At 39.6% G+C, this 19,741-nt stretch overlaps 2 protein-coding genes across 3 annotated transcripts in view; one reads left to right on the plus strand and one right to left on the minus strand.

Moving 5' to 3' along the window:
- Positions 1-16,252, minus strand: part of poc1a (POC1 centriolar protein A) — a 42,286-nt gene extending 26,034 nt beyond the window's left edge. The window contains exons 1-9 of one of the 2 annotated variants that reach the window (XM_039799031.1): positions 16,040-16,252; positions 10,828-10,912; positions 10,491-10,662; positions 10,120-10,299; positions 9,874-9,981; positions 9,452-9,567; positions 7,187-7,320; positions 2,139-2,207; positions 1,787-1,927 (exon numbers count right to left, since the gene is read on the minus strand). In XM_039799031.1, the coding sequence (XP_039654965.1) occupies positions 1,787-1,927; positions 2,139-2,207; positions 7,187-7,320; positions 9,452-9,567; positions 9,874-9,981; positions 10,120-10,299; positions 10,491-10,662; positions 10,828-10,840 (933 nt within the window). In that variant the 5' untranslated portion in view covers positions 10,841-10,912; positions 16,040-16,252. Of the gene's footprint in view, positions 1-1,786; positions 1,928-2,138; positions 2,208-7,186; positions 7,321-9,451; positions 9,568-9,873; positions 9,982-10,119; positions 10,300-10,490; positions 10,663-10,827; positions 10,913-14,702; positions 14,923-16,039 lie in introns of those variants that run through there. The other variant, XM_039799030.1, reaches the window with a different exon arrangement.
- Positions 12,892-13,913, plus strand: b9d2 (B9 domain containing 2). The gene has a single exon (XM_039799033.1). The coding sequence runs from the start codon at positions 13,208-13,210 to the stop codon at positions 13,733-13,735; it is 528 nt and encodes a 175-aa protein (XP_039654967.1). The 5' UTR covers positions 12,892-13,207; the 3' UTR covers positions 13,736-13,913.
- Positions 16,253-19,741: the final 3,489 nt, after the last annotated feature.

The following is a 19,741-nucleotide window of genomic DNA, read 5'->3' on the forward strand; positions in this document are numbered from 1 at the left end:
GACAGTCAATACCAGACACATCAACTATGTACAGCACTTAAATGATCAGTTATGACTACACAGGGCAGAAAACTGAATGCCTCATCACTAATTTATCTGCTCCCATTGTTTGAGTTTATTGATAATACAGCAGCCTGTACTCTCACAACAGCAGCTTTGCATTCAGTCTGAAGACTAATAAGCATGAATGTAGTAAGTTACAAGAGTCTTATATAAAGGCATTCAAATAAGATTGTATAGGACAAGAAAAAAATAATCACAACCACAAGCCAAGTGAGGAGTGACTTAGCTTAACGTGCACTGGAATGTCATTTTCATCTTTCCTTTTAGTTTGTCAGTGCCTTTTAGGACTCTAACTAATTCATAAGACACAGTAATTACAGTGTTTAAAGACTCATACTTCATTACTTCTTAAAAATAAATAGGAAAATATCTCTATATTTTTGAGGACGTAGTCATAAGCTGAGCACAAATTAAAATTTCATTAATTTCATGTGGTCAGAAAGATGAAAAAAAACTTCCTTCATATCAAGTGTAGATGCAGGAATAAGTAGGTATTTCTTGCCCTGCATGTGAGATATGATTGTAGCTTTGGGCCACACTGCAGACTTCAAAGGAAGGATATGCAGGGAGGAAATATGCCAGCTGCACTGGCAGCATGAAATACTGAGGGGCATCTGTGCACGTGTGTTTCTTTAGGTTTATTTTGGAGCTAGTCACCACACATGCATGCAAAGTCTTTTTTGTGCTAATGTGAGCACTTGCATACATAGACATGTCTGTGTGTGTACATTTGTGTGTATATACCCTGTTGGTCAAACTATACAATGACTTCGCTTTTACATCATTTTGAAGTCTTTATGAGAGTTTTGCCTGCACAACCCTCAGGGGAAAAAAAATTTTAGCCACATGAATACCGAAATCATCACTATGTTGTTGGTTACTTTCAAACCTTTTCTTAATTGTAGACATATACTGTAGCCTCTAGCGCCAAAAGGTTTTGGAATTGCTATGGCCATGGAAATCCTAGGGCCTGAAATCAGAAAGCTCTAGATGATCAACTAGTGTTATAATCAACCTTAACCATTTTTTAAACAGCAAAATCAACTGAAATATGGGGCATCCTGGTGACTTAGTGGCTAAGAGGCATACCAAATAACTGCAACAACAGCCTGTCTGTGACAAATAACAAGCAACACAAGGTGTCACTAAAGAAATGTTCCTGTTCCCATTCTTGAACTTATTACTTCTCCTGAAGAATCCATAGTACAAAGTGCTCCATTGTGTCTGTGGCCAAAATGAAAAGGAGTTATGATGCAGCTAGGCATATACCAGGAGATCAATGTCAGTGCCCATTCTAGATGGATTTTGAATTAAACCAATACCGGTTTTCCGAACAACCACGCTTCATCAATAGTTCTGTTTTAAAGAAGGAAGTTACTTTAGAAAAAAAGCATACATTGCTGGACTCGGTCGAGATGAATTAGAATATTTGGCGAGATCAAGAGAAGTCCAAGTGCAAATACAAATGAGTCCAAGAAAAGTCAGAGACAACAGAAAAACGTCTCTGATCCGGACTCAAGTCCGAACACTGCTCTAGGCACATTTATTACCCAAGGACCATAGCAATGTGTGCATGTAGGGGTTAGGTGTGTTAGGGAAAGGAAAGGATAGATGCTGTGTGTCTAGGATAAAAAGGAATTACATAAAATGTTTGATTTAAATGAGACGTCAAAGTAGATTTGCTGTCAGTTCAATGTGGTTGTCTCCCGCTGTCTGAACTTACCTGGCTGCGGAGTACAGATGGATGCGAGAGGTGCGCCGTGGAGCTGGCTGGTAGTGCCTGCAAGCTGAAAGCAGTTTTATGCTGCAGCCTGACGCCATCGTTGCCTTCAGCACTGTCAAAGTTACTCTTCCAAACCATTACCTGTAAGGTGAATATAAATCATTGCTTGTTCCACAATAATACATCAAAGTCAAATATTACCAATAATCTTATATACAAAGAATGGATTGAGCCATATGAACAGTTTGCTTTCTCTTTTTTAAGTTCTTAAAGGGGAACTATGCCGTTTTTTTTAGCTTCATTTACCTATCTTGTGCAACGTTTTGGATCAGTTAGAAGAATAAGTCATCACCTGTTCATCAGAACCTCCAGAGGCAAAGTACTCTCCTGTCCTGGAGAAGGCCACACAGTTCACTGGACCCTGGAGTGAGGAGAAAGAGAAACAGAGAGATGGTGAATGGAGGTGATAATACAGTAAAATCATAGAGAAGCATCCTGAAACTATAAGCTGCAAACTGTTTATTCAAGGTGAAAGGAAAAGCAATGTAATTGTTGCTATGAAATTGTGTGCCCCCAAAAAAAAAAAAAATCCCAAGAAGAATATACAACACGCACAAGAAGATGCTGTGCACATCTAGTGTTGGCCAATCTCATGAAGTGGGCTAAAACAATTAGTCAACAGATAGATTAATTAATCAGCAACTAATTTGGTAACTCCTTAATCTTTTAAGTCATTTTTCAAGCACAAACCACAAATACAAGGGCCAGCTACTCATAACATTTGAGAAAATAAACAATAGAAATAGTCAGATTAATCAATGACAAAAGTAAATGTCAGTTGCAGCCTTAAAAATTAAACAATCCCTGTGAAAAATGTTTCCATATATTTGTTGCATTCAGCCCATTCATTCATTTTCAAACCATACATATTGTTATTTTAGGTTTCTCTTATATATAACTGTAGTGAAGGTTTAGGTATTCATGTTAAGCAGGGGGAAGTAAACACTACATAATTTAACAAAATACAAACATAAAAATAAATACTCACTTTAAAACGTCATCTATAACAAGATTAAGTGTTTTTGGGTCTATAACTTAAAGCATTTAGGCAACAAAATGATGCTCAGCTGTGGCAGAGCAATCAATAACAGAAAGCAGAGACTCAGGTGGGGTGAGGTCACACATGGTCAGAGCCAAAAAGGATCACATACGGATGTCAGGACTTTGGCCTGTCATGTGTGTGTTTGTGTGTGTGCATGTACCTGGAGGGCAGACATAATTCAGCTTGAAAAACTCACTTTTTTTTTCTTTTCTCTACCTCAAAAAGCACAATGGGGTCAACAATTCGACATGAACCCTCTGACTGTGTTCAGAGAGAGGATGAAGGAGAGAACAGACAAAAGGAGGAAAAAGAAACAGACAGAGAGGCTGCTGGAAAGTTTAAAAAAAAAAAGGGAGCTGTGTGTCCTGCGGCTGGCATGCAGACAGGCTGGTTTGGGTGAGGAATGGTTTCCCAGAAGCACCTGAGAGAAGCAGACGGTGTCACTATGGCAACGCGGTGGCCTGACAGACAGCATGTTCTGTCTCTGCTCTGACTAATGCCTGCTGCCAGGCTGGCACTTGCCATGGCTGCACGCGCACACACACACACACACACACACACACACACAACACACACAACACACACAACACACACAACACACACACACACACACAACACACAACACACACAACACACACAAAACACACAAAACACACACACACACACACACACACACACACTTCTCCACCCTTTCTCTCCATTTGTGATCTGCTGAATGAGCTCCGTATGAGCACAAATATTGATTAAAAAACGTTTTTTATTGATTTAAAAGTGGTCATCCAGAGTCTATGATCACAACTCTGTCCATGGCAATGGTTTTTTATACTTAGCAACTGTCTGTTATACAGATTTAACAGACCGTATTCACAATCAAGTACTCAACAAGGCCCTGTAATAAAAGTAAATATATAGAAGTGGTCATGAACACTATTCTGCTCATCTGACAGAGATCATAAAAGTACAGCAAAATGGACAGCTGATGCAGCTGTGCTGCACGTCATAATTAATTGTCGTTGCTTTAAAAATGGCGGCTCCGAGGCAACAATGCCTCGACTCCTCTTCTCTCGCGTCTCTTACATGACTGCTCCGCTTGAATCTCCTGTGGCCGGGAGTAAGATGTGAGGAGCGGAAGTGCAGAGAGGAATTGGGGATGTACAAACTGGGTTTGTTGCAAGGTTTAACCATAATATTAGTGTGAAATATTTTTTTTACTGTCACTGTCACTTAGAAGGCTGATAAATCTCTATGGAGGGTTGCCATGAAAAGATACAGGCAACGCACGGGGCATGTTAAAAGAAGTTGTATGTTCACGTGAACGGAGCATGTTAAAAGAAGTTGATAGAGACGGTCACGGCTACTGGAGGAGCGGAAGAACTCGAAAAGCCGTGACCCCGCTACACAGCTCCTCGTATCAGCGGCAGTTGGTAGATGATAGGGGTGTGACGAGACACTCGCTCACGAGACAAGACGAGACACGAGATTGGGGTCACGAGAGCGAGACGCGATTTTAACACTAATTTAAAGAAAACTTCAGTTAAGAAATATGACTGGGAAAAATAGTCTTTACTCAGAGAACCAAGGTTACAAGCTAGGGGTGTGACGAGACGCTTACTCCACGAGACGAAACACATCACGAGATTGGGTTCATGGAGAACGAGACGAGATTTCGCCATTCGTGAAAAGTTGTCTCGTGGTAAGTGATGTCAGCGTGATGGAGCGTGGAATTACTATTGAAAATCCCCCTGCCACTTTTAAATCATTTTTGTGGCAACATTTTGGTTTTCCTGCGGAAATAATAACGGCGAAGAGTGACAGACAAGACGAACACAATATGTAAACATTGTAAGAAAAAAATGCCGTATACCGCGGCTAACACGAGCACTATGCAAAAACACTTACAGCACCACCACAGCTCTCTACTAACTACTGCACCCGCGACTCGCGGGTGCAGTAGTAGTACGGCATTTCTTTCTTACAATGTTTACATATTGTGTTCGTCTTGTCTGTCACTCTTTCACTCTTTTCACCTCGACGAGAAATCTCGTCACGCGAGATCTCGTAAAACGAGATCTCGTCACACCCTTAGTAGATGAGTTACCCAAGAATAGGGGGCTTTGATCCGGGTACAGAGCACCGCGAACTGCCGGTCGTTTCGACGGCTACAGTTAAATTTAGGCACCAAAACAACTAGTTACGTTTAGGAAAAAGGTTGTGGTTTGGATTAAATCACTCCCAAAGAACACGCATTTCCGGGGTTAAAGTCCTTTGTTTTCCCACCGTAAGTAATAAATGGAAAGCATTTAAAAAATATATTGTTCCCCTCTTTTTTTGTGCTGATCCAAAAATGTATCCAATCCGTGACTCAAAACCGTGATCCAATCCGAACCATGAGTTTTGTGATCCGTTGCACCCTTAATCGAAAATCATACGTATCGTAATTTTTTTTTTTGGCAAAGATTTTTAAAATCAATTCTTTACCTAGAACTATTTTATTTTTTTACTAAGGATTCACGTACATATTTACTTTTTATACGGTACCGCCAACGGCGACTACATCATAACCGCTTCCAGCAAACAGACCGAAAGCAGAAAATGCAGATAATACATGTTATGTACTTCTTTAAAAATGAAATAAATATCAGATGTGATGTGCATTCTTTTTTATTAAACAATTAGTTTTTAGAAATGTCTCATGATATATTGTCTCTAAAAGTGTATCATTCAACTTTTGTTTTTGTTAAAGAAGGAAAAGAAAATCGCAATGCTTCTAGAATCCCAAAAAATTAAAATCGCATTACAAATTGAATTGGCACCCATGTATCGTGAAAGAATCGAATTGGCAAATTCTCCCAGCTCTACCATGCATTATTGGCATGCACGGGATACAAACAAAACAGGGACCCACTCTTAACAACACTGCTTTATAGCACTCCTGTTGGTCAAAAACTCCACAGTGTACCTTTCAATTTAATAGAACGGCATGAAGGCTGTCAGTGTCGATTTTTTCTTTGCCATACTTACCTTTTAACTTCTAAAATCAAATCTCACCTGACATTAGTCCCACCATACAAGCAGGAGTACATTTAACTTTGTAAAAACAGTAGCATGCCATCTCTTTCATGGGGTCTTTAAAAGCTAAAGTGTATTGACTAAGACTTTCTTAATAAAACATTTTGGATTAGTCAGACAAAGGAGCAGAGAGACAAATTAACCTAAATTAGGCTCATTCTACCCAGCCAGGTTAGGAACCCATGAGCCGAGGTAAACAACAGTTTGTCAGATCCAACAGAAATAAACACTCCCTCAGAGCCCTGATGTGTTTTGATATACAGTACATGCACATAGGTCTACACACATACACAGACAAACAAACACATAACAGAAATAAACCTACACACCCACACTGAACAGATGGGGTCTCTCCCAATTTCAAGCTATGCGACTGGAGAGACAATTATCACCCTGAGCGCTCACAGATTGGCGAAGTCACCACTGAGCCAAAAAGAACAACAACAGAAAGGGAGACGCAGAGTGCAGGAGATGACAAATTTGGAAGTGTGAAGCGAGAAGGGGAAAAGTGCTGTTTATATCTTGACAAAGAAAAGAGTCTTGGCAATAGGTTGAAAGAAGCGTGTGTGACAAAGACAAAAGTCAAAGAGAGGGATAGATAAACAGATGGACCACATGTGGTACTGGCAAGCAACTGATCTCCACATCTAGCCAGCAAGCCAGTCCATCAGCTGTTCAAACAGGTACAGTCAGCGAGCCTTCCGGCCGACTAGTCCAGCCAGCCAAAAGGAGTACATGGGAGGTGGGAACAATAGAGAAGGACAAGGAGGAAAATGAGGATGTTAATGATGGTGGCAATGCTAAAACATCCCCAGAATACACGGAGAGGAGTGCAAGAGAGAACAAGGACGGGACGGAAACAAGACAGGATGAGGAAGAGGAGGAGAGGATCTAGAGGAACGGAGAAACACAGTTCTGTTTCCTTCCAACAACCCTGAGATGAGTCATGAGTGGGCTGCCCGCTCGCCTGGCAAGTACTAAAATACATACAAAAAAGGCATCAGACACACACACTCACACACTTCACACAATCAAACATGCACAAAGGATAACAGTCCACCCCCACCCAAACACACACACACACACACACACACACACACACACAGACGTAATACATAGGAACAGCAGAGCAGACTGCAGACATGACCTGATCATGACTGGGTTAACTGCATGTGTCATATGTATTTGTGTGTGTGTGTGTGTGTGTGTGTGTGTGTGTGTGTGTGTACCTGGTGTCCGTGCAGTGTATACAGTAGCTTGCCCTCTACAAGGTCCAGTATCTTCATTGTGGAATCGCTGGATGCAGTGATGAGGAAATTACCACCCGGGTGGAAAAACAAGCTGTTCACCACACCACTGTGGACTGAAACACACACACACACACACACACACACACACACACACACACACACACACACACACACACACACACACACACACACACACACACACACACACACACACACAGTTTATGACAGGACTAGAACAGACATTTTGTTACTGTAATGCTAGTCTATATCAACAACGTTTCATTTCCAGGATTGTTCAGGCGCAGCCGGAAATTACGCCGGATGTCCCTCTTTTTGGCCGGATGTCCGTCACCTTCCGCTTTCTTTGTGTTGGCATTCTAAACTCTGGTCGATCTATAAGGACTATGGGTAACTGCTCCTCAGATCTCTGCAGGGTAAATCCAGACAGCTAGCTAGACTATCTGTCCAATCTGAGTTTTCTGTTACACGACTAAAACAACTTTTGAACGGGCACGTTCCACCAAAACAAGTTCCTCCCCGAGGCTATTTTGCGAAGGCACCGTCATTGTGTTCTGCGCTAAGCGCCGGCCAAGACAATTGTGATTGGTTTAAAGAAATGCCAATAAACCAGAGCACGTTTTTCTCCCATCCCTCCTCTGCAGTGCTGTGGGGGAAGCTCTGGCAGTGCGAGACAACTGTAATGCAAACTGAAGTGTATCCTTGTGCAATTAAAGACAAAATGTAAAAGAATTAAAAATTAAATCAGGCTTTGCTGTATTTTGTAGCTTTAAATAACATGGAATTATTAAACATTATGATTAAAATCATGATGACAATAACAATGACTATGACACAATTTAAAGAGATCAAATTTTTTGGACGTAGACAAAATACTTTGTTTGTTAAAGTTAATCCTAAAAAAGTGAATTAAGAATAATGTTCTTTTGCCTTTTCCTTCTAAAACTGGATGCCCGAGTACCAGGTCAGTCATATGCCAGCACCTAAGGGGTTCAGTGTCTTGCTCAAGGATACTTCAGTAGACCAGATGCAGATTACTAACATGGTTGCCTGGATCACAATGAAGTGCACTGCTGCTGTAGATCACAAGGTCTCAGTTGCTATGTAACATGAGAATGGCTTAACATCAGGATTACATTAGTAGATATCACAATGTCAAGTATAGTAGCCTATAGCAACTAATCAAAACTTCCCCGGACCTAAAATCAATCTACCATTTAGTGAACTGAGTTCTTAACTGAGACAAATGAGAGGGCAGCCAGACATTTGACGAGCAACATGGTCCCTCTGCTGGCTGCAAGATGCTATGACATAAATAAGATATACTGCTACAGTAGCTGCAAAAAGATGCATCAAATTATACTGGGAGCAGGGGAAATGTGTTCTTTGGGTATGGCTTACGATCACGCAAGGATTACTGAGCAATGTAAGCACCCCAATAAACACAAAACCAGTTGAATTAACCACCCACACACCACATTTTAACCACAATTTGACACTTAAGGCTGGCACAATTGGTGATTAACTACAGTATGTAAAGTAAGAGGAGAGTTGAGGAGAGGAAAGGAGTGGAGAGGCTTTTATCTTCATGCCCCATCTCATCAGACAGATGTGATTATCCATTATTAGATCTCACAACTCAAATCCATTTAAGAGAGCTGATTGGACCACCAGACTGAGAGGCAGACTGACAAAAGGCAACATGGCTTGGCTTATTGAATATGCAAGGGATCTTGATTACCACTTTAGTCGTGAGCTTTATAGCTTAATTTTATCTTGGTGTTATTTCACTAATTTGTTGTATTTTTCACTGTCTAAAGGTGAGGCTTTACTTCAGCTGTGTGTTGCAGAGTCTAGGTGGGAGTGGATGACAAGACTTTAACTGTTAAGACATTTATCTCCCAAATACAAACATTGGGCTGTGGCTTTGCTAGTGGTTTTACTGTGATAGGGATCCAGTTTATGATAAAAGCTCTATTAATATAATAGCTAAAAGGCATCAAGAGTGGCTAAACTGAGTGTCTTGAAGCAAATAATGTAGTAAATGCTTCCATAAATGTTTGCCTTTAGAGTTGATGTGGTTGTCATTTATTATTGAAAATAATGACTTTGCATTAAAACAGTGATTCAATGCAAATTGTGGTTTTGCTGTAGCAATTGACCATGATCTTCAAATGATGATAATTACAAACTAAATACCTCATACGATTTTTGAGGTGTCTTTACCTTGGTAGTGCTGTAGCATCTTATGGGATCTGATGTCCCACACCTTGACAGAGTTGTCAGTACTGGCTGCAGCGATGCATGTTCCACTGGGATGAAAGTCCACATGGTTTGCATAACTTGGGAGAAAGAAAACATGACATTTAATAAAATGGGGTATTTGTTAACAAACACTCTACAACTGAAGCTGATGCTTTTAGAGACGTTTTTGTTACTGAATCAGTGTAAATATGTGTGCCCATTTTTAAAACAAATTATAAATTACACACAGCAAATAATGCTCTAAACCCTCAACATTTACAAAAATGCCAGAAGAAACACTGACAAAAAGATATGGATTCATCTTGTTTACCCACTGCGATTCTTTCTCCCACACACATCAGAATTTTTCACATGCATCTTTTTTTCTGGTCTCAAGTGCTCACCCAGCATGTTCATAGAAAGAATGGATACACTCTCTGCTATTCTTGTCCCACAGCTTTATAGTCTTATCATCACTGGACGACACAATCAAACGATCATCTGGAGAAAACCTGCAAAAAAAATGCATTGAAATTTCTAGATCAAAAACTGTCCATTATCTACGTCTTCTGCTTCAGTTCTTCACTATTAAAATGTATTCATTAAAGTTGTAAAACAATTGAGACATGTTTTGTGTGTGTAGGTCGTACTTAGCACAGCGGACCCAGTTGATGTGCTGGTTGAGAGAGAAGAGAAACTTTTGCCTGTGGACGGTCCACACTTTGATGGTCTTGTCGTCAGAAGCTGTGACCAGATTCTGTCCGTCACCAGAAAAGTTAACACTGCGCACAGTAGCCGTGTGAGCCCTGAAAGATGTTGACTCAGCCTTCCTGTATACACACACACAAGACAACACTAACCTTCTTCTATGTTGGATGAAGCAGAAAATTCAGTACAAATGTCTAGTTTTGTTACTTTCATGAGTCAGAAGAATTGTGCTTTGCAGCAGCTTTCTATTGCAATACGATAATAATGAGAGATGTACCTAAAAAAACAAAAGCTGGAATACTTCAAAACTCACATGCTGGGCACCCAAAGCCGTACAGTCTTGTCTCTGGAGGCCGAGGCCACCAGGTGGCCCGAGGGAGAAAACTGAACAGAAAGGACAGCATCTTTGTGTCCATCAAAACGATACGCTCGCATCTGAGGTTTCGTGTTCCAGATCATCACACAGGAGTCCATAGAGCCTGTGGCTGGGAGAGGAGGGAGCACAGGTGTAGGAACTGAACATATTGTGCATGAACATAGAAAACATGCCACACAGTAAAATTAAATAAAAAAGACAACATCAAATGTGCAGCAAATGATCTGGCCACAGACAAACACAAAGACACAGAGTAAAATAAGGTTGCAGTTACCAATCTGTTTCATGTTGCAGCTGAAGTCCACAGTCGTAACAGTGTCCCTGTGACCCTTGAAATGTCTCTCTAGAGTTGGATCAGACTACATGGTAAACAGAGAGACAGATGGAAGCAGCCACATTAAAGCTTGTGAGCACTTCTTTCAAAGTATTTCTCAATAAAATGAGTCATGACTAAATAAGCAACAGTCAAAATTCCATTTTTTTTTCTTCTTTTAAATCATCCTTGGGTATTACTTATTTTAACACTTTGACGTCCAGAGGGAAATTGCTGTGCAGCAGTTCCAGTATAAAGTGGGAAAGAGCAAATTCACGAGGATCATAAAAATAACCAGGTTGGTGGTAAGGTGCAAATACAGAGCTGAACAGGGCAGACCTCTGCTGTCCATCTCTCTGTGTGAGGTACCTAGATATATTGTAGAGTTTGATTGACACAGGAAGCGTTCTGTGGTGTATTGTTACAGTTTTTCTCAATTGCTAAAACACTAAAACCCATTGGCTGAACAAAGTTCTCAGTAGCCTGAACTAATTTAGCTTAATTATGCAGTCTGTTGTCAATACCTTAAACCATTTCACATGGTAAAACACAATTTACAAATCTCACTTAGACTTTTCAGCCAAACTCTAAACACATTCTCAAAACACATTCTGCACTCTAATGCGCATGTCATCCATACTGGTCAACACAAGTGGCCATAATCAAATACAAATAGAGAACACATGTCGTTGATTGAACACAACCACTCAAAATTGATTTCACTTGTTTCAAATGATGTGACACAACCAATATAAGCCAGTTCAGAGAGCAAACAGGTTGTTGAAGGTGGGAAGGAGAAAGTCTGAGAATGGATAGAAGAAACAATGTGAGAGGACGAGGACGAGTGCGTATGCGTATGCAGGGTGGGCGACGAGGAGGAAGAGGAGGAGGAGTGCAAGAAAGAGGAAGAGGAGGACGAATAGGATTTTTGTCCCTTTTAGTATTGTATACTGTAGTACAGTGCATTGTAGGCTGTATACTGTACAATGAACAAATTGTATGGCCCTGAACATTGTGCTTTCCATTTGTTAACAGTACTGACTGCTCAATAGATTTTGACTGGTTGCTGGTTCATATCAACAAAGAACAAGAATTACAGTATCACAGAGACAAAGGACAAGTTTGTGAGATGCAGGGTACAGTACTGTAAAAATAGGGGTACAAGGAGGAGAAAGAACAAAAAAAAAATTGCAAAAAGAAAAGCAGAGTAATCATTTCTGATAAATTTTGAGCTACTATGATAGAACATGTTTTTGTTCATCAAAAGACAATGACGGAAAAATATGAAATTTGTTTTGAGATTAAAAATGTACTTCTCCTTGAGAACTATATGTTTTGAACAATATGTTTTCTATTTTTTGGTGTATTGTTTACTGACTGCTTGATAGTGTATATCATTATGATCACTTTTGAGAGCAGTGTTTGATTTTGAACTAGGGTAAAACTGTTTTGCGGCGAAAGTTTCATTTTGCGAGAGGAGTCAGAGGTTTTGTAAATATTGCTTGAAGATGAGGTTTTGTGTTTAATGTTTTCAGAAAATGGAACAAGGTTTCAGAATCTGTGTTTTAGCAATTGAGAAAAACTGTAATATGCTAGTCACAACCAGATCAAAACATACACAATGTTTGACCATACAAAGTGCATTTTCTGTTACAAAGTGAACTGGCTGGACTTGGATGCGCAACAGCCGTGGGGTGGCACTGTTCCACAGCTTTACTTGTTTCTAGACTTCCAAACCCTGTTTAATTCCAGACAATGCAACAAATTAACACTCGTTTTGAGGCTTGCAATGAAGTAGAATTCAGTCTTCATCAGTGGTTGATTATGAATAATGGACATGTAGTCATGTGTTATGTATTTGTCTCTAATGCACAGATGTTATTTTATAAACGATGCCAAACAAGGAAACACGTCGCAGGGACACCCCTACTTAATTTTGCCCTCCGCTTAGCCTGTCAGGCAGCGGTTTTTAAAGTTGTGCCACCGCAAAGAAGTCTCCACCAGTCAAAATAACTATTTCCTGGTATTGTGTTGGAAAAACTAACACTAATTTGGCTAAGGTTGGGCTTTATGTCTCTAAATGCTATTCAAAAATGCAGGATCTGTTGGCACTACGACAGGAAGTACTGCCTGAGAAACTACACTCAGGGTGAAATGTGACGAGGTATATACATCCCATCCATGGTGGTAACAGCAGGCATCACCAAGGAGACGGGAGCTGTGGCCCTAGCTAGCTAGTCAACATAGGGCTAGCTAGTCTATGCTAGCCGTTAAACTCGGAAGAAAGACTAGAGCGGACTTCTCGGTGCTGCATGTTTTTGTGTAAGTGGACATTTGTAACATGGCAGAGCTGCACATTATAGGCCAGATCATTGGGGCCGGTGGTTTCCCGCAGAACAGTCTATTTTGCAAATGGGGAGTTCACACAGGAGGAGCATGGCGACTTCTGTCTGGGCTGAAGGAGGGTCAGACCCAGGTGGATATCCCCCAAACAGGAGACATGGCGTACTGGAGTCACCCGATTGATCTGCACTACGCGACTAAGGGACTCCAAGGCTGGCCAAAGCTTCACTTCCAAGTGTGGCACCAGGACTCTTTCGGGCGCTGTCAGTTGTACGGTTACGGGTACTGCCATGTCCCTTCCAGCCCCGGACATCACCGGATAAGCTGTGTGACCTGGAGGCCGCTCGGCTCATGGCAAGAGCAGTTGGCACAAATGTTTGTCGGCGGTGGACCCCAGCTCCGTAGCCCGGACCTTATATACAGCGGAGCGGACAGATACAGACTGCACACCGAAGCCATGGGAACTGTGGAGCTGGAGCTTGGCATCATCATGAGACACTTTGACAAGTATGGCGTCGAAAGTTAACGCGGTGAAATATGAAGACTTGAGGAACTTGTGATGGATTTTATATTGTGCAGGCGGAGGTCTTAACTTTACAAGTTTTTAGTCAAGTTTTGTACTCTTTTCTAAATTGTGTTTTGTTTGTGTTTTATATACTGGCTAGCGCTAGATGTGTGAATAAAGAAGATATTGTCTTAACGAAGTTGGTTTCTTGTTGATATGTCATTATCAGACCACTCTCGCCCAATGCGAGCTGGGATTAGTGGGTAGATCATTCACTATTAACGTTAATTATCATTATGTATCTTCTTCTTGTATCTCCTACATTATTGCCTAGTTCATAAAATGTAAAATGTTATATTCAATGTATATACGAACCCACGTTTTTTAACAACTCCAACTTCACTACTCTACTATTCAGAACCATGCCATGTTTTCATGGACCAAACTTGACTGACATACATACATGTTATGGGTGTTTGTATGCTACAAAAAAATAATTACTATATCCTTTAAGGGCAAAATAGTGTATCAAATATGAAACCTAAATATGACACCTAAGCAGCATACAAAACTCATTATTAATAATCATTATTTAATATACAGCCTTGCCTGTGTGGATTTCAAGACTGTACAGTAGGCTTTTACACAAGTGTAAAGGTATCGATTGCAGTGAAAGCATACAGACAGACGGAATAGTAATTCACTTTTAACATTATGTTACACAACAAAGCGTTAAAACACACACACACACACACACACACACACACACACACAGTTTGATGTTTTAGTTGCTAGAGTTGAGCTGCAGACTTGACCTGTACAGACGTGTAACGTAGATATTTATTGTGACATGTTTGAGAGGAAAGTTCCCATATCATATAAAATAACTATTTAATTGCTACCGTTTACTTGTAAACAGCGCCTGTGAAGCTACAAACAGGAAACCAACTTCAGTGTACCATGCAGCTAACATAACAGTTACACTCACCGGTGCAGAAGTCATCTTTCCTGATATTGGAGACAAACAGCCCGTGAGAGCGACTCTCCTGATCGTTACAACTAAATGTAACTGATTACTACTTCTTTATAACGGTGAATGAGACAAACAATAGTCTACTGTTAGCTCACCTTTCGGCTAACGTTAGCTTACAACTATATTCGCTGGTAGTTGCTGACAACAATAAAGTTCAGTTTACGCGCCGCGATTGGGCGCTGAGCGTCTGGGCGAATTTCTTAAAGGGAAAGTTGTACCTTTAATAACTTCTATGAGTAAAACTGCGATGTCACAAAGATAATATTGTACAAGTATGATTAAATAAAATGCTTTCCAGTTGAGCAATCAGGAGGAAATTATTGAAATGATATGAATCTATCTAGATATTTGAGTGAAAACTTTAAAAAAAACTTTAAACTGTAGTGACGCAACCATAGAAATAAAATGTACGCACCATTACCGCCAGGTGTCAGCAGTGTTGCACCGTTAGCAATCTTTACTATTAAGAGTGTATCAAGGCAGTGGAAAACTTTGCAAATTGATGCAAATTGATCTATAAACATGTCTTAAATTTAAACCGAGTTTTTTATGCAATTAGAAAATACATGATAGTTTTTTACTATAATTAGCCACACACACACACACACACACACACACACACACACACACACACACACACACACACACACACACACACACGTTACAAGGCTTTAAACCAAGCATTCAAGCCTTCTCGTTTATCTAAAAACTGTGTAGACGGGTCCAAAGTATGTGGGATCAGAGCAATTATGCCTATTACTGCTTACAAGGAATTTGCCTTGGTGGTTGGTGCGTACATCAACCAACAAACAAACATATTGAACATTAATATGAAATATTGCACATACTGCACTGAAAAAGTATATTCCAACAACAGTTCTCCATCTTAAGATCAGGTAATGAAACAAGACCCACCTAAATGCCCTTATTGTCTCAGTTGTGCTTTTTTGGTAGCCTAGAAATCTAGACGCACCCTAGCGGCACTTCTGGGTGTAATGAACTAACAACAGAGGAAAAAAACTAATTTCCCCATTGTTGGATCCATAAAGTATGTCTTTATAAGCACACCACACGCAGGGCTATGAAAATGTCAACACAAACCCTCAAATCCCCTGTGAGGCGTTTCAGCTGGATTGTTGCTTTGTCACATAGCCAACAATTCATACCACAAATACTAAGTTCCCTTACTTACCTCATACAACTAGCTGTAATTATCTGGTTTTCATATTATTTACACACCATTTAGTAATTTCTGTTTTAAGATGTATTCGTAAGAACAGGCTGCACTTCACCTGGTTATTTAAGGCGAGACACGGCAGGCAAAAACATCGTTTTTTTTCACTGGTCAATTTTGAGATTTTTGGCTATTTATGTTCAATTACATATCTTCTTTCAGACTTTAGGTGATAAAAAGTCAAAAATACACATTTAGGTCTTTATTTTACTAAACTTTGTCAGTTTGCGTCGGTAGATTTCTCCTAAATTCAACAGAAGTTGGCGTTCTAAATCATCCCGCTGCTCCACGATCGCTGTCTGCACCCTGTCATCTCATATACCGTTGGAAAGCTCTCTCTCTCCTCTACAATGCTGTCGGATCCAAATATGGTCATTTCCTTTTCATCAGCAACCAATCGTGAAAGTAAAAGGGGGGATTTAGCGCTAAATGCGCAATCTCATTGGCTGATGACAATTCCTGACAACGTGATTCGCTTAGAATGGTCACGTGACGCGCTCTGACATTTCCGCGGTAGTTCAGAATGTCAAAATAAATGCGTCGAAAACGGTCGAAAATCACCTCAGAGAAGACGAAAACAGTTGTTATTAGTAAAAAGACCCAGGGGATTACACACTAAGACCGCATATGATGAAATGCCTTCACATAGTACGTCGATGTGTCAACTGTCGTTCAGAAAACAGGAGTTTTCGGACAGCGGAGGTAATCAGACCCTCTCTCTCTCTCAAAGCAGTTTACAGAAAGTCATATAGCCTACATGTCATATGTGTCACATATATACTAACTACACTGTACTGATCGCGATACAACACACTATATTACAAAACAATTACATTACACAACAGTTAAAATGGTTGTATAATATAATTACTATATAATAGGCTACTAAACAAATCTATAATTTTGGGATCCTAAGTGGTTGTGAGTCCCTCAGGCTGTGGCAGACAGATCCATATTTAGCTGTCAGTAGAGCTGCTGTCCCCCCTCCTAGGAGAACTACCAGCTTCTTTTCTGGTGGTAACTTTGGGAAGTTTTATTTTTTTGGCTATTTTTCCAAGGTGTAATTCTCTTAGTGAAGATAGTTTTTCCCAGTGGAGGAGGAAATGCATCTCTGTCTGACCCAGCTGGTGGTCACTGAGCCTGTCTCTCTCTCTCTCACTGACCTGTCTGTCTGACCTAGTTGGTGGTCAAATAACAATTTAGTCTACTTGGTTTGCTTTCTCCAATGTTCTAAATATTGGTCTTTTGAATGATTCATAATTAGTTTGGTTCTGTTGTGTTGTTATGAACCGGTGCTGATGGGAGCCTGGTTAGTCAGCTTCTCCATCGGCTGACTGAGGGGACTGTTTTGTGGGGAAAGTAAGCTTGAGGCAGCAGCAAGTATGGCCATCTTCACCTTCAATGAAGGTGCCTCTGCCATGCTTTCTGTTAAGTATGGCCATCTCCACCTTGATGAAGGTGCCTCTGCCATGCTGTCTGTTATGGAGAAGTTGTGGCTTCAGAGCACAGTTGTGATGGTCAATTCAACAAGAGAAACTGAAATGCTCAGGATCTCGAAAGCTGAGGCTGTCACAACTGCCAGTGTAAAACATAGGCTCAAGAGTCTAAGCACAGCTAAACTAGCCTACATATGGTGCTGGAGTGGACAATTAGACTTTAGAAAGCTGTGACATCTACTGTTGGTCTTGTTCTGTCCATACAACTGTCTAGCGTGGGTTTTGTTGGCAACTTTGTGCATGATACGCAAATGTTAATTCAATGAGTTACTGCACTTGTAGGCCTTATATGCCTGCCATTTTATTAAATAATCAATTTTCATGAGCTTGAAATATTCTGTATTATTATTACTAAGGGCCTGGGCATTTATTCTGTTTTTGAGCAATTTTTCCAATAGAAATGTATTAAATTCCCCTATTTAAATCTTTAAATGCCGTTTTCTCAAAATTAGGTTTTTGTCATTCTCCAGTATAAACATCTCAGCCTATGTAGCCCCTATGTACACCAAACTTTCCAGTTATACACTTAGCAGTATTCTGAAGATATTTACAGAGGGATTTGTTAATAAATCATTCCTGGCCTGATTTATGTGACATTTTAAGCAAAAAAATATAGCGAAAATCGATTTTTTAAGGCTATGGACAGTATATTTGGATTTTCTAGGTAATGAAAGCAGATATCCTGAAATCCCTCTGTAATTTTGTTTTCATCTTGTGTGTAAACAAAATGAAAAAATAATTTTGCACCTGGCTTTATCATATTTTCAGATCTATCTACCGAAAATATATGCAAAATCACGCATATTTAATGAGATAATGCCTAATTTGCATAATTAAACATACACATTTCAAAAACTTGTAATACATTTTTTTTATATACTTATGTAAGTAATCAACTGAGGAAGTTTCATGTTGATATCTATTATTTTAAAATTTTACCCTATTCACCTGTAGTGTCTCGCCTTAAAACGTTAATAAAATACTCAAACAAGTGTGATATTTGCTTGCGGATACCTGTTTTCAAAGGGATTTACTAAATATTCTAAAGTTGTTTTGATATGAGTTCAGATAAGGATTTTGCTGACTATCCTCTCCTTTATAAAGATATTAACTTTCTTGTCTTTTTAGAAACCATATTGCATGTGAGTCAATGGTCATTCCCTGTTTGGTGCACCTCTGAGGGGGTATTCCTTATTCAATCCAAGAAGAATGTCAAGAATTTCCCCAAAATGTCCCTTTCTGCCAGTCTCGCCTTTATTTTAATTACAGTATTCAGTCAACTTCATATACTCTGTATGAGGCACACCCATATGTGTTTTGTTGTTTGTTGTTGTTGTTGTTTTTAATCTTTGCATGTATGTTTTTTGAAACGCTTTACCCAGACAAAGCAATACAACCAATCAAGAATATGATCATTTGACGGGAACACTTCATACTTCTTTATAATTATTGTTTCCAGTAAGTGAGAGAGGAGAAGGAAGGAGGAAGAGAAACAAACTGGAATCCTTTTTGTGATTGTAATTAAGTAACACGCCTAGGTATTTTACACACATACACACACACACACACACACACACACACACACACACACACACACACACACACACACACGTTACAAGGCTTTAAACCAAGCATTCAAGCCTTCTCGTTTATCTAAAAACTGTCTAGACGGGTCCAAAGTATGTGGGATCAGAGCAATTACTGCTTACAAGGAATTTGCCTTGGTGGTTGGTGCGTACATCAACCAACAAACAAACATATTGAACATTAATATGAAATAAACAAATACAGAAACAAATATATAAAAAATAGTAACCATATAGTACATACAGTATATTTAGCTTGTATATATGTAACAACAGATATAAATATGTCTATGGGATGTAAGTGGTGCATCAAGGCAGTGGAAAATTTTGCAAATTGATGCAGTAGTTAAAATCTATAAAAATATCTTACATTTTTTTGCATTTTCATGCAATTAGAAAATACGTGATAGATTTTACTATTAGCCAGTGGTAAGAAAAAGTGAATTTTTCAAAAAAGACTGTTTAGTACACATTTGAAGCACTTGTACTTTGCTTGAGTATTTCCATTTTATTCCACTTCATACTTCTACACTACTACATTTCATAAGGAAATAGTGTACCTTTTACTACTTGTATCTGACAGCCATTTAATAGTTGTTTAGACCATAATATGCCTATAGCAGTTCAACACTAAAATGCTGCTTATGTGTTAATGCATTAATAATAAAAATGTAATAA

This window comes from Perca fluviatilis, chromosome 4, assembly GCF_010015445.1.
Source record: "Perca fluviatilis chromosome 4, GENO_Pfluv_1.0, whole genome shotgun sequence".
Lineage (NCBI taxonomy): Eukaryota > Metazoa > Chordata > Actinopteri > Perciformes > Percidae > Perca > Perca fluviatilis.